At 42.0% G+C, this 13,082-nt stretch overlaps 1 protein-coding gene across 6 annotated transcripts in view; it reads left to right on the top strand.

Moving 5' to 3' along the window:
* Positions 1-862: 862 nt before the first annotated feature.
* RIC1 (RIC1 homolog, RAB6A GEF complex partner 1) overlaps positions 863-13,082 on the top strand; it is a 141,500-nt gene continuing 129,280 nt past the window's right edge. For all 6 annotated transcript variants that reach the window (XR_006195934.1, XM_042913334.1, XM_042913333.1 and 3 more), the window contains exon 1: positions 863-1,226. Coding sequence is in view for 5 of the 6 variants with exons in the window: in XM_042913334.1 (XP_042769268.1) it covers positions 1,083-1,226 (144 nt within the window). In the remaining variant the exon portion in view is untranslated. The remainder of the gene's footprint in view (positions 1,227-13,082) is intronic.

Raw genomic sequence — 13,082 nt, 5'->3', positions numbered from 1 at the left:
AAAAGAGACAGCCTTGCCTTGTCTAACATTGTGGTTGGTAAAGGGATAGATGAATACAAATTGAATTCTTAATTACACGCTAGATTTGGAAACCCGAAGGAAAGAGGACGCGGCTCAGGCACTTTCAAGGCGGGTGGTTTATTCACGGATCGAATAAAGGCCCCCTCTAGGCTGTAAACCCCATGAGGGCAGGAACTCCACCGCCAGCTTTCACTGCAGAGCCTGGCACGCAACAGCGGCTCACTAGGCCAAGGACCCCACGGCCCAGCACGGGGAACGGTTGGGGTGGGTGGGCTGGCCAGCAGGGAAGGTCACGTGACTATCGCGCCCCCTGCAAATCTCCCCCCCCACCCACCTTTCCCCCGAGTTGCAGCGCCAGGCCCGGCCCACAAGCCTCACCAATCCGCGAAGGGAGTCAAATTTGGCTTAAGGCCGGGCGAGAGGCGTGTTCCGCGATTCGAGTCGCCCCGCAACTGGGTCTCGCCCCGTTCGGCCCACTTTCCCCTGAGTCTCAGGCGGTAGTCCCGCCCACCCGGCCCCAACAACGTGGTGCACATTGCAAGTGGGAGGTGCAGAGGGGCCAGGAGGGGGCAGAGGCGCATGCGTGTTGACGCAGCGCGGCGGCCGCTCGTGAAGATAGGGGCGGAGCTTCAGAAAGAAGAGCGACGGCGGGGCGGGGGGAAGTAGGGAGAAGTCTCCAAGGCGCGTGCGCGCGGCAAGCCTTCCCCGGCCCGACCCACGCGGCGCGGCGTGGTGACGCCCGTGCGGCCCGAGGAAGGGGTGGGGCCGGGCCGGGGCGGGCCTCCGCGCTCCTCCCGCCCCCTCTCCATCCCGACTCTCCCTCCCCCTACCTCCCCCACACTGGGCCCCGTCAGCCCAAGGGTTCCTTCGTCGCTTAGCTGCGCGTCGGCCCGGCCCGGCCCGGCCCGGCCAGCGGGCAGATGCTCCGAGCTGCCGCTGCCGACGCCGCCGACTCGGCCGGGGGCGGTGTGGGAGGCGGGCGTCCGGCCCCGGGCCGCTGAGTGTGACGGACGGGGCCGGGGGCCGCCGGGCGCCGCGGCGTCGGCGGCTCCGCGCGGACCATGTATTTCCTGAGCGGCTGGCCCAAGAGGCTGCTGTGCCCTCTGGGGAGCCCGGCCGAGGCGCCTATCCACGTTCAGTCCGACCCCCAGAGGACTTTCTTCGCCGTGCTGGCCCCGGTCCGCCTCAGCATCTGGTACAGCCGCGTAAGTAGAGCCGCCCGCCGCCTCTCGCCGCTCCCTCCCCGGCGTCCCGGCGCGGTCCCGCCCTCAACTTCCACCCGGCGTCCCGCGCCCCTGCTCCTCGGCGCCGGGCCCGTTCGGCCGGGGCTCGGGGGGCAGAGGCGGCGGCGGCGGCGGCGGCCGCCGAAAATCCGTGCGCCTCCCCGCGTCGGACCGGCGGCCGCGCGCCGCGCACACCCCGCGCGCTCCCTTGGCCGAGCCCGGACTTGCCCTCCGCTCCCTTCCCCCATTCCCCGAGGAGCAAATTTGTTTAAACTTTCCGCAAATAGCAGTCTGGGCGCCGTGCGCTCCCGGCCCGCCCCTGCTTTCAAGGCCGTGGTTCTGGAGTCAGGGAGAGCCTGTTGGGCTTCACCCAGTGCCAGACTTGGCAGGCCTGTGAGAACTTTCTTCTAGCAGCCGCAGCCAGGATTCCTTCGTTTTTGACCGAAGGTCTGCTCGTCCCACGCGTCGCTTCACCCCAGCATCTCCTCCCCGCCTCGCTGCTGCCCGGGACTCTCGGTAGAGAATTGCAGGGGGAGGTTGGCAGGAGCGGAAGTTGAACTCCGCTGTGCCCGCGCTGCGCCCGGGCATTTAACACCTGGAAGTCATGAGGTTTGGGAAAAGCATGAAAATGAGTTCTGTGTGTGCTTTCTGCGAGCCCTGGGTTTTTTTTTTTTTTTTTTTTTTTCCTGGTTCTCGTGTCACTACTGAGTAGGTAAGAGAAAAGAACTTCACCGAACTTAAGTGGTGGGTGGGCTACTCCCTTTTTTCCGCGAACGCTGCTCTTAGGTCAGGCTCTAAAAGCTACAGAAGGGGAAAAAAAAAAAAAAAAATGTTTGTTGCTGGTGGTTTGTCCCCCAAAGAGGGCAGTACTTCCCGACGTCAGAGTGCAGTTTGTGTCTTTTGATAGCTGACTTGACCGCGTGGAAATAGGTTATGACCTTGGTTGTATTAGATCCGTGTGGCGTTACTGGCTTTAGTTGAGTTAAAACCCTCAGATGTCTGGCTGGCCGTGTGAATACTTGAAAAGTCCTGTCTACTCTCACAGCCCTGGTGAAAGTGATGATGGGACTGAGGTGTTTCCGGTAGCTTCTTTATAGGACTGTCATAGTTAGGCTGTAAGGCGAAACTGTTCGCCGTTGAGTTGGGGCCCATGTACGTTGTAAGTAAATATCAAAACCGAAGAGGTGGTTATGTAACCGGCAGCGTGACTCTTGTGTCTGGTGCTTGATGTCCTTTTTGAATATGGGCATTGTATATCATTTGGTGTTTAAATGAGATGCTACCTCACTTACAGTGTGTATGCCAGTGGAGTAATTTTTATTTGCTTGTGTGTATATAATCCTCTTGAAAGTTCATGCAGAAGAAATAATTAGAACTTGAATTTTCACTCGTCTTCCGAATTTGGAATGCATTTCACCTTGATGGAACAGCCTCAAATTTAACTGTCCCTGAAAGGGTAGACTTAAGTTTCGACAGTCCCCAACTTACTACGAGGGATGAATGGACCCGAAGCCTGCAGGTTACTTCATTGCTCTGTGAAAGAAACAAAAATGTGCGTCAGTTTTCTTAGGGATATTAAGAACATCTGTTAGGGCGCCTGAGTGGCTCGTCACTTGAGCGTCGGACTTCGGCTGGGGTCATGATCTCGCCGTTCGTGAGCCCCACGTCTTGCTCTCTTCTGTCAGCACAGAGACCCCTTCAGATCCTCTGCCCCCCACTCTTTGCCTCTCCCCCGCTTGTGCTCTCTCAAAAATAAATAAAAAAAGAAAACTAATACCTGCTTTTTTTGCCTTTGGAGTTAGACACTGTGTAAAATAGGCAGTCACGGAATTTAAAGCTGCTGGTGACTCCTACCTTTAAACTTCCATCCTACACACAGCTGCTTTCTTACAGAAGTCCTGGGGTCACTACCAATAAGATCCCGTGTGTGGGGTTAGGGCATATGAGGTGAAATGAGATGCCTGAGTGGAGGCTGCGTGTTACTGTAGGTCCAGGAATGGTTAATCTTGGTCTCTGGCATCAGCTTCATCACTTGAAGAGTCACGTATTGGATCAGATGCTCTGAAGGTCTGTGATTAGATGGCTGGGTTAATGGGGAGCCGGTGCCAGACTCCTGCTTTCAAGTCTCCTCCTCTTGGAATATGCCTTTTTTCACTGTGTGAAAGCTTTTTTTTTTTTTTTTTTTGCTTTGTTTTTTTAATTTCTAAACTTACTGAAACTATGTAAGTTAAAATCAATTTAGGTTAACAAATTTCTTTTAAAAGTGAAAACACCTCTAGCTAAATTGAGGAACTATCAGTATTCAATTTAGAATGAATTGGTTTAAAATGTTTGCATGAGGGGCGCCAGAGTGGCTCAATCGGTTAGGCTTCCGACTTCGGCCCAGGTCATGATCTCATCACAGTTGTGAGTTCGAGCCCCGTGTCGGGCTCTGTGCTGACAGCTCGGAGCCTGGAGCTTGCTTCTTATTCTCTGTCTCTCCACAACCACCCCCCACCCCCACCCCCTCCCGTCTATCTCTCTGCTCACGCTCTCTCTTTCTCTCAAGAGTAAATAAACATTAAAAAACTTTTAAAAAAGTAAAACGTGTGCTTGAAAACACGAGAGCTTTGATATTGGAAAGCTCCCGTACATACACGTAACTTTAGAGAATAAAGTGAACACTGAAGATGGAGATGTGGGGTTGAGGTCTTAAAAGCTGCTTGAGGGCATTTGAGATGGGGAGACATGCACAGAGAGATCAGGATGTATAACATGATTTGCTTATCTGAAATTTTGTTAGGCCTCTCTCAGTCACTTAGGAGGGATGCATTTTTGAAAAGAGAAAACTAGCCTGTGGAAAGTATCCGTGCATTTAAAAGCCTAAGCTCTGTGTGTGTGTGTTTAATGTCCAAAAAGAATTGCTATGTTTAAAATATTGCTTAGTCATGAGACTATGGAAACATTAAATAAAATTCCTAAGAATAACTTGTGTACGTTTTATGGGTCTTCTAGTGAACTTTTTTGTACCTGCTGTAGTTACTATTATGTACTCTAAGCGTCTGTTTGTAGTATCAGTGTCAGCCAGACCTCTTTAAAATTCTTCCCTAACTCCAAATTTGAGAAATAAGTGCTGTTTGGTTGTTTATGAACAAAAGACTTTCTTCAAATACTCGCTTTGCTTTTTTATTTCATTTTTAGTGTGAAGGTATAACTCGTTTCATTGTAACATGTTGATACAAATTTGTTTTCTCTACTTTGTGATTCTACTTAGGAGTTCTAAAAACTGCTCAAGAGTTTGCAACAGGGGTCATCCATAGATTTTGCAACCCAAAAAAGGGTGCTCAAAAAAAAACCAGTTTAGTACGTGTGTGTTAGGTTGGGGTGGCAGAGGTATGATCAATGGAGCAGTTGATGATGTATTTCTGCTGAGGGCATTGAAAAAGGACTAGTTTCGGGGCGCCTGGATGGCTCAGTCGGTCATGATCTCACGGCTTGTGAGTTCGAGCCCCGCGTCGGGCTCTGTGCTGACGGCTCGGAGCCTGGAGCCTGTTTCAGATTCTGTGTCTCTCTCTCTCTCTCTGCTCCTCCTCTGTTCATGCTCTGTCTCTCTCTGTCTCAAAAATAAATAAACGTTAAAAAAAAAAAATAAAAAAAGAAAAAGGGCTGGTTTCAGCTTTGGGATTGAAGCTGCTGTTTAAACCGTGTTATGATTTATGACTGACAGGGTGTTTTGTGAGATTGTGTTTTGAACTGTGCTAGAGGGCCTAGAATGATTCCTCTAATGCACTGCTTAACTCTGAATACGAAAGTCTACATACGTGAACCACAGAATGATACCTTAGAATGCTGTAATTTTAAGTTAGTTTTATGTCAATTTTGGGGTCATTATTTTATATATGTAAATTACCTTTAGAAGTATTTTTGAACACCTTGTGTGAAAGATAGCATTAATAGGCAGTATAGGAAACGGATGATGGGGTATGTTATACGTAACAAAACACTCCGTGCAAAGGTGTTAATATGTTAAATGTGTTAATAAAAATGAAAATTTTGTGATTTATTGCTGTAAAGTTTGCTAAAAAAAAAAAAAAAAAAGCTGAAATAGATACTTACTTGGCTTATGAAATAAAATGTGTGTCTTTGAGTAACCCTGACTACAACCTTATGTTCTTGTTGGCGTATGCTAATAAGAGAGAACAAGGAGATGTTTAAAGAAGCCAAGTTGTAGGATTAGGTATATGGTTAACTGTGGACCTCAGGAGGGCCATTTAGTTTGTACCTATATTTTCCCACTCTCCCATTTCATACCTTGTCAACTCTGTTCTATCACTGATTGCCTCCAGAGAGCTTTTTTTTTTTAATAGAAAAAAAATTTTTTTAATTCATTTTTGAGAGAGCTTGTGAGGGGTGGAGAGGCAGAGAGAGGGGGAGAGAGAATCCCAAGCAGGCTCCTCACTGTCAGCGCAGAGCCCGATGCCTGGGTTTGATCTCACAAGTGGGATCCTGACCTGAGCCGAAACCAAGAGTCAGACGCTTAACGGACTGAGCCACCCGGGCGCCCCTGGAGAGCCTTTCTCACAAACTCACTGCTTGGAAGTCTTTTAGGGTTCACTGTTGGTTACAGAATGAAGTTCAAACTCTTAGTTTGTTATCAGAGACACTCCCCTCTTAGAATGATCACTTGCCCCATCTCTGCCTATCAGAATATTATCCATCCTTTAGCTTCTGTTGAAATTCTGCTTTCTCTGAGTCATTCTTTATTTACCATAACAAGATGTGTTCATTTTTTTTGATGAACTAATGTTTGCAAGTTTTTGCACACGTTTTATTTATCCATTTAGATAATAAGTTTCTGGAGGGCAGAAATGATCTTTTGTACTATACATAATGCCTGTACAATGCATATGCTTAATAAGTATTTTTATTTTTTAAATGTTTACTTATTTGAGAGAGAACTAGTGGGGGAGGAGCAGAGGAAGAGGGAGAGACAATCCCAAGCAGCGTCTTGTCTGTCAGGGCAGAAGCCTGACGCAGGGCTCGAACTCACAAACCATAAGATCGTGACCTGAGCTGAAATCAAGAGTTGGACACTTAACCAACTGAGCCACCCAGGTGCCCCTAATAAGTATTTTGAAACTAAGTTGATGAATTTAGGGTATCCTATGCATAGCACAGAATGTTTTAAAGGTTTAATAAGTGGAAGATTTAAAAATGTTGACATGTAGTTTTAAAAAAATGGTAGTATTAAATTACAAGCTAAATTTAGAAAAATTTTAGATAGGGTTATTTAGGTGAAAGTGAATTAAATACTTTATTATACACAGTTTGGTTATATTAGAAAAGTAGTACTTGTTATTCACAGTAGCCAAGATATGAAAACAACCTAAGTCAACCTAAGTGTCTGTCAGTGGATGAATGGATAAAGAAGATGTGATATATATACACAATGGAATGTTACTCAGCCACCAGCAAGAAAGATAATCTTGCCATTTGCAACAACATGGATGGACCTTGAAGGCATTGTCCTAAGTAAGTTAACCAAAGGCAGATACTGTATGATGGCACTTACGTATGGAATCTGAAAAAGCTGAATGCATAGAAAGAAACAGACTAGAATGGTGGTTACCCGAGGTTAGGAGGTGTGGAAAAAGGGGAGTTGTTCAAAGAGCGCAAACTTCCAGATGTCAGGTGAATATGTTCTGTCAGGGGATTTAATGTAATGACCGTAGTTCGTAATACCGCATTATATACCTGAAAGTTGCTGACATAGTGGATCTTCGGTGTTCTCACTATGAGAAAAGTGCTAACTATGTGATGCAGGTGTTGGCTAACACTACGGTGGTGATCATTTTGTGAGATATAAGTGTATCAAACAGCCTGTACATCTTAAACTTATGCAGTGTTGTGTGTCAGTTATATCTCAGTAAAGCTAGGGGAAAAGGGAAGAAGTGGTACGTGGTAAAGGGTCCTCTGTAGTTTACCAAAACGTAAACTATTGTGCGGTCTCATAACCAATTGAACTGGTTCCCAGTCTGTGTTTATATTGGAAGTGACCTGTGGAAAGGAAAGTCCCATAAAACAGTAGTATAAACATTTAAATAAGGACATTTCACCCATCCTCGGATGCTTGTTAAGCATTGATTTGATGCATATGACAGGGAAACATTCATTCTGAGTTTGTGGACTAGGTGCTTTACATCATAGGAAGCAGCGTTTCTTGAATTTAGGTCCTTCACATGCCTAATTCATGATTTTTGCCCTGTCCTTATAGTACTTCTCCAATCTAACTTTTAATTCTCTTTTAAAGTAATTTATATCTTTACTATAAATGGAAAGCCAGCACCACTTGGATAAATACAGTGTTACTGTATGAGGGAATAGAATGAAAACGATGTTATGAAAATTTAGGTTCCTGCCAAAGGCTCTTGCCCTTTTCTTAAAAGGAGGAGTTAGCAGCTACGCGAGAGGTGTTTAGAAGTAAACCAGCACAGGACAGGGGCACCTGGGTGGCTCAGTCCTTTAAGCATCTGAGTTGGGCTCAGGTCATGATCTCACTGTCAGAACCTGGAGTCTGCTTCAGTTTCTGTGTCTCCCCCTCTCTCTGCCCCTCGCCTGCTCACACTCTGTCTCTTTCTCAAAAATAAACAAACACACAAAAAAAGATCAGTAGCACCTGTCACAGATATCCTCTTTAAATCAAAAGGATTGAAGAAAAGTTGGAAAAATTATTTTCTTACACTGTGATTAAAAAAGTGTCACCTATATGGGAAATACTGCATTAAAGCATTCTGTTTACTGCTAAATATGCAATTTATCAAATTAGATATCATATATAGATATCATATTAGAGTGAATAAACTTAAAATTTAAAAGTATTTAAGACCAGTCTAGAATTCACACTTGCCACAAAGTGACAGTTACTTAATTAAAAATACTTTATTTGCTAGCAAGCGTCGGTTGGAATCAAGGTATCTTGGTTTCTTTTAAGTTCATTCTAATTGCTTCATTTTGAGTTGCTATCCCAAACCCGTCTCCCCAAGTGATTTGCCTTAGATCCATAATAAAGCATACATAAGTTTACATGTGAAAATTTGAATATTATTGTAGGTGTACAGTAGAATTTGCTGTGGTTTAATTTTCTAACAGCTTTATTGAGATGTATGAAAGTATTGTAAAGGTACAGTGACTTTTAGTAAATTTATAGAGTTGTGAAACGTCATCACAATCTAGTTTTAGGACATTTACAGCAACCCCAAGAAGTATTATGCCCATTTGCATTTAACTTGTGTTCATATTCCAGCCCCAGGGAACCATTGGCCTTTTTGGCCCTGTAGATTTGACTTTTGAAAGTTTCATGTGAAGGAAACCGTACAACATGCAGTCTCTTGTGTCTGGCTGTTACTTAGCATAATGTTTTTGTGGTGCTCCTTTTTATAGCCAAATATTATTCCATTGTGTGGCTTATACCACATTTTAAAAATCCATTTACCAGCTAATGGATATTTGGTTGTTTCTGTTTCATTATGGATAATGCTGCTATAAACAACTGTATGCATATCTTTGCAAGGATGCGTATTATCATTTCTTATAGGGAGATAGGAATGGAACTGCTAGGTCATCTGGTACGTTGATGTTTAGCTTTTTAGGAAACTGCCAAACTGTTCCACAGTAGCGTTAAGTAGCATTTTACATCATCCCCACTAGCAAAGCATGAAGGTTTCTGTTTCACCACATCCTTCTCAACACTTGGTTATTGTAATTCCTTTTTATTACCGCTATTTTAGTGGGTTTGTAGTGGTATCTCATTGTGACTTTAATTTGTACTTTCCTAATGACTGACAGTGTTTAGCATCTTTTCATGTGCTTATTAGCCATTTGTATACCATATTTGGTGAAATATCTATTCAAACCCTTTGCCCTCCTTTTTTTAAATTAAGAAAAAAAATTTTTTAATGTTCATTTATTATTGAGACACAGAGTGTGAGCAGGGGAGGGGCAGAGAGAGAGGGAGACACAGAATCTGAAGCAGCCTCCAGGCTCTGAGCTGTCAGCACAGAGCCTGATGCAGGGGCTGGAGCATACAAACAGAGAGATCATGACCTGAGCCGAAGTCAGATGCTTAACCCACTGAGCCACCCAGGCGCCCTGCCCTCCTTTTTTTTTTTTTTTTTTTTTTTAATTGGAATGTTTTACCTAACAACCTTGAGTTGTAAGGGTTCCTTATATAATTTGGATTTTCAGTTTCTTAGTGGTGTCTTTTGGAGAATAAAAGCTTAATTTTGATGAAGTCTAGTTTGTTTTTCTTTTTTTTCTTCTGTGAATCATGCTTTTTGTATCTTGAAAAACCTTTGGCCAATCCAAGGTCACAGCATCTTATGTTTCCTTTTATAAGTTTTATAATTTGACCTCTTATATGTAAGTCTGTTACCAATTTTGAGTTGATTTTTTGTAAAGACCAAAGTTGTTTTTTTTTTTTTTTTTTTTTAAACATACATATCCGGTTGTCTTAGCACAATTTGTTCGAAAAACTCTTCACTGTTGAATTGCATTGGCACCTTTGTCAAACATCAGTTGACTATAACAGTAAGGGGTGATTTCTGTATTTTCTGTTGTTTTCATTCATTCATATGTCTATTATGCAAGCATCACACTGAAGCTTTATAGCAAATTTAGAAATTGGGTGGTAAAAGCCCTACTTTGTTTTCAAAATTATTTTGCCTATTCTAGATCCTTTGCATTTCTGTATAAATTTTAGGATTATCTTGTCAGTTTCTAAAAAAAAAAAAAAGAAAAAGAAAAAAACCCATAAAAACGAAACACAAAAAACAAACCAAAACAAAGACCAGGATTTTCAGGGGATTGCACTAAGTTTGTAGATCAACAGAGAGAATTGCCATCTCATTGGTATAGTATATTCCAGTCTATGAACATGCAGTGTCTTTCTATTTATTTAGGTTTTAAAAATGTTCTCTTAGCAGCGTTTTGTAGTTTTCAGTGTACAGGTCTTTCACTTTTGTTAAATTTATTCCTACGTATTTTTATTTATGTTTTAAGATGCTCTCATAAATGTAATTGTTAATTTCATTTTCAGATTATTACAAGTATATAGATGTAAAATTGATTTTTGTATATTGCTGTTTTGCAACCTTGCCAAAACTTGTTTTATTCTCATAGTTTTTTATAGTTAGAAATAATAAATTCAGCAAAATTGAAAGACACAAAATCAACATGCAAAAATCAGTTGCATTTCTGTGCTATAACAATGAATATCCAAAAGTGAAATTGAGAAAACCATTTTATTTACAATGGTATCAAAAAAATTAAATAATTAGAATTAAACTTAACTGAGGAGGCAAAAGACTTATATGCTGAAAACTACAAAACCATTGCTGAAAAAAATTAGAGATGCAAATAATGAAAAGACATCCCATGTTCACAGATTAAGATACCAGTACTACCCACAGCAATCTACAGCTTTAGTGCAATCCCAATGGTATTTTTTTTTTTTTTTCAGAAATAGAAAAATCCATCCTAAAATTAAGATGGAATCTTAAGTGATTCTCCTCATTGGTCTAGGTAAAATTTTAGCAATTTGTAGATCTTTTCAGTGAGCCAACTTCTGGTTTTACCGATCTTCTATTGGTCTGTTAATTTTGTGTTTCCTGTTTTTTTATTTGTGCACTGATTTTTAAATTATTTTCTTTGGGTTTGGTGTTGTAGGTTCTCTGGGTTCGGACAAATGTATATTTGCAAATATCTGTGATTGTAATGTCATGCAGAATGTTTTCCTTGTCCTAAAAATCCCTGTACTCTACCTATTCATCTCCCCTCCACCCCATAGCATTTGATGTGCATCAAATTTTGTTCTCAATTCAGTTCTTAAAATTTAATCATTTCTAAAATTAAATAATTTCTTTGGATCATGGATTATTTAGAAGTATGTGGTTTAATTTCCAAATATTTAAGGATTTCGCATACTCTTTGTTATTGGTTCTAACTTAATTCCATTGTGGTTGAGGACTCTACTTTGAATAATTTTACTCCTTTAAGATTATTATGGGTTACCATATGCTTTGTGTTAGAACATGTTTGATGTGTACTTGTAAAGAATATGTATTCTGTTACTGGCAGAGAGTTCTGTAAATGGTAGGTTAAATTGGTTGACATGGTTCAAGTCTTCTGTATCCTTGTTAATGTTCAGTCTAGCAGTATCAGTTATTGAGAGTAGAGATTGAAATCTCCAACTCTGGTTGAATTGTTTTCTCTTTCAATGCTTTTGATTTTTGCTCATGTATTTTTGGGCTGTGTTGCTTAGGTTTATGGTCATATTTGTCTTTTGCATTGACGTGCACGCGCGTGTGTGTGTTTGTTTAAATCATGAGTTCTCTCCCCACTAATGTTTGTTTTCATAGAGTGTATTTTACTGTATATTAATATTGCCACTACAGTTCTCTTATGGTTTACCACTTGTGTGACATACTGTTTGCTACCCTTTTACGTGCACAAAATAATTACATCTTTGAGTCTGAAGTATGTCTTGTATGGACAGCATATATTTAGATTTTGCTTTTTTGTTGTTATTTCCCAAATCTAATCTGATAATCCCTGCCATTTGATTGGAGTGTTTAGTCCAGCTACATATAATTATTGATATGGTTGGATTTATATCATTTTGGTGTTTTGTTTAATATGTCCTTTGTTACTCCTTTTTTTTTTTTTTTTTAAGTTTATTTATTTATTTTGAGAGAGAGGGAGGATCCCAAGCAGGGGCTCGATCTCACGAACCATATGAACTGAGCCAATGTCAAGAGTCAGATGATTACCTGAGCCACCCTTGGCCTCTGATTTCTTAACTATACTTTTTTGAATTATTTTACTAACAGTTTCTCTAGTGATTACAATGTGTATCTTCTTATAGTATATTTGGGGTTACTACTGATATAATTCTGATAAAATACAGCAGTTTTTTCAGCCTCTTTTTTTATTCTCATGCCTTTAAAATTTTTTATTTTATTTTTTTTTTACGAAGTTTATTGTCAAATTGGTTTCCATACAACACCCAGTGCTCATCCCAAAAGGTGCCCTCCTCAATACCCATCACCCACCCTCCCCTCCCTCCCACCCCCCATCAACCCTCAGTTTGTTCTCAGTTTTTAAGAGTCTCTTATGCTTTGGCTCTCTCCCACTCTAACCTCTTTTTTTTTTTTCCTTCCCCTCCCCCATGGGTTTCTGTTGAGTTTCTCAGAATCCACATAAGAGTGAAACCATATGGTATCTGTCTTTCTCTGTATGGCTTGTTTCACTTAGCATAACACTCTCCATTTCCATCCACGTTGCTACAGAGGGCCGTATTTCATTCTTTCTCATTGCCACGTAGTACTCCATTGTGTATATAAACCACAATTTCTTTATCCATTCATCAGTTGATGGACATTTAGGCTCTTTCCATAATTTGGCTATTGTTGAGAGTGCTGCTCTAAACATTGGGGTACAAGTGCCCCTATGCATCAGTACTCCTGTATCCCTTGGGTAAATTCCTAGCAGTGCTATTGCTGGGTCATAGGGTAGGTCTATTTTTAATTTTCTGAGGAACCTCCACACTGTTTTCCAGAGTGGCTGCACCAGTTTGCATTCCCACCAACAGTGCAAGAGGGTTCCCGTTTCTCCACATCCTCTCCAGCATCTATAGTCTCCTGATTTGTTCATTTTGGCCACTCTGACTGGCGTGAGGTGATATCTGAGTGTGGTTTTGATTTGTATTTCCCTGATAAGGAGCAACGTTGAGCATCTTTTCATGTGCCTGTTGGCCGTCCTAAAAATTTTTTTGAGTATAGTTGACGTTACATTAGTTTCCGG

This window comes from Panthera leo, chromosome D4, assembly GCF_018350215.1.
Source record: "Panthera leo isolate Ple1 chromosome D4, P.leo_Ple1_pat1.1, whole genome shotgun sequence".
Taxonomy (NCBI): domain Eukaryota; kingdom Metazoa; phylum Chordata; class Mammalia; order Carnivora; family Felidae; genus Panthera; species Panthera leo.
This window is presented reverse-complemented; position numbering and strand designations above follow the sequence as displayed.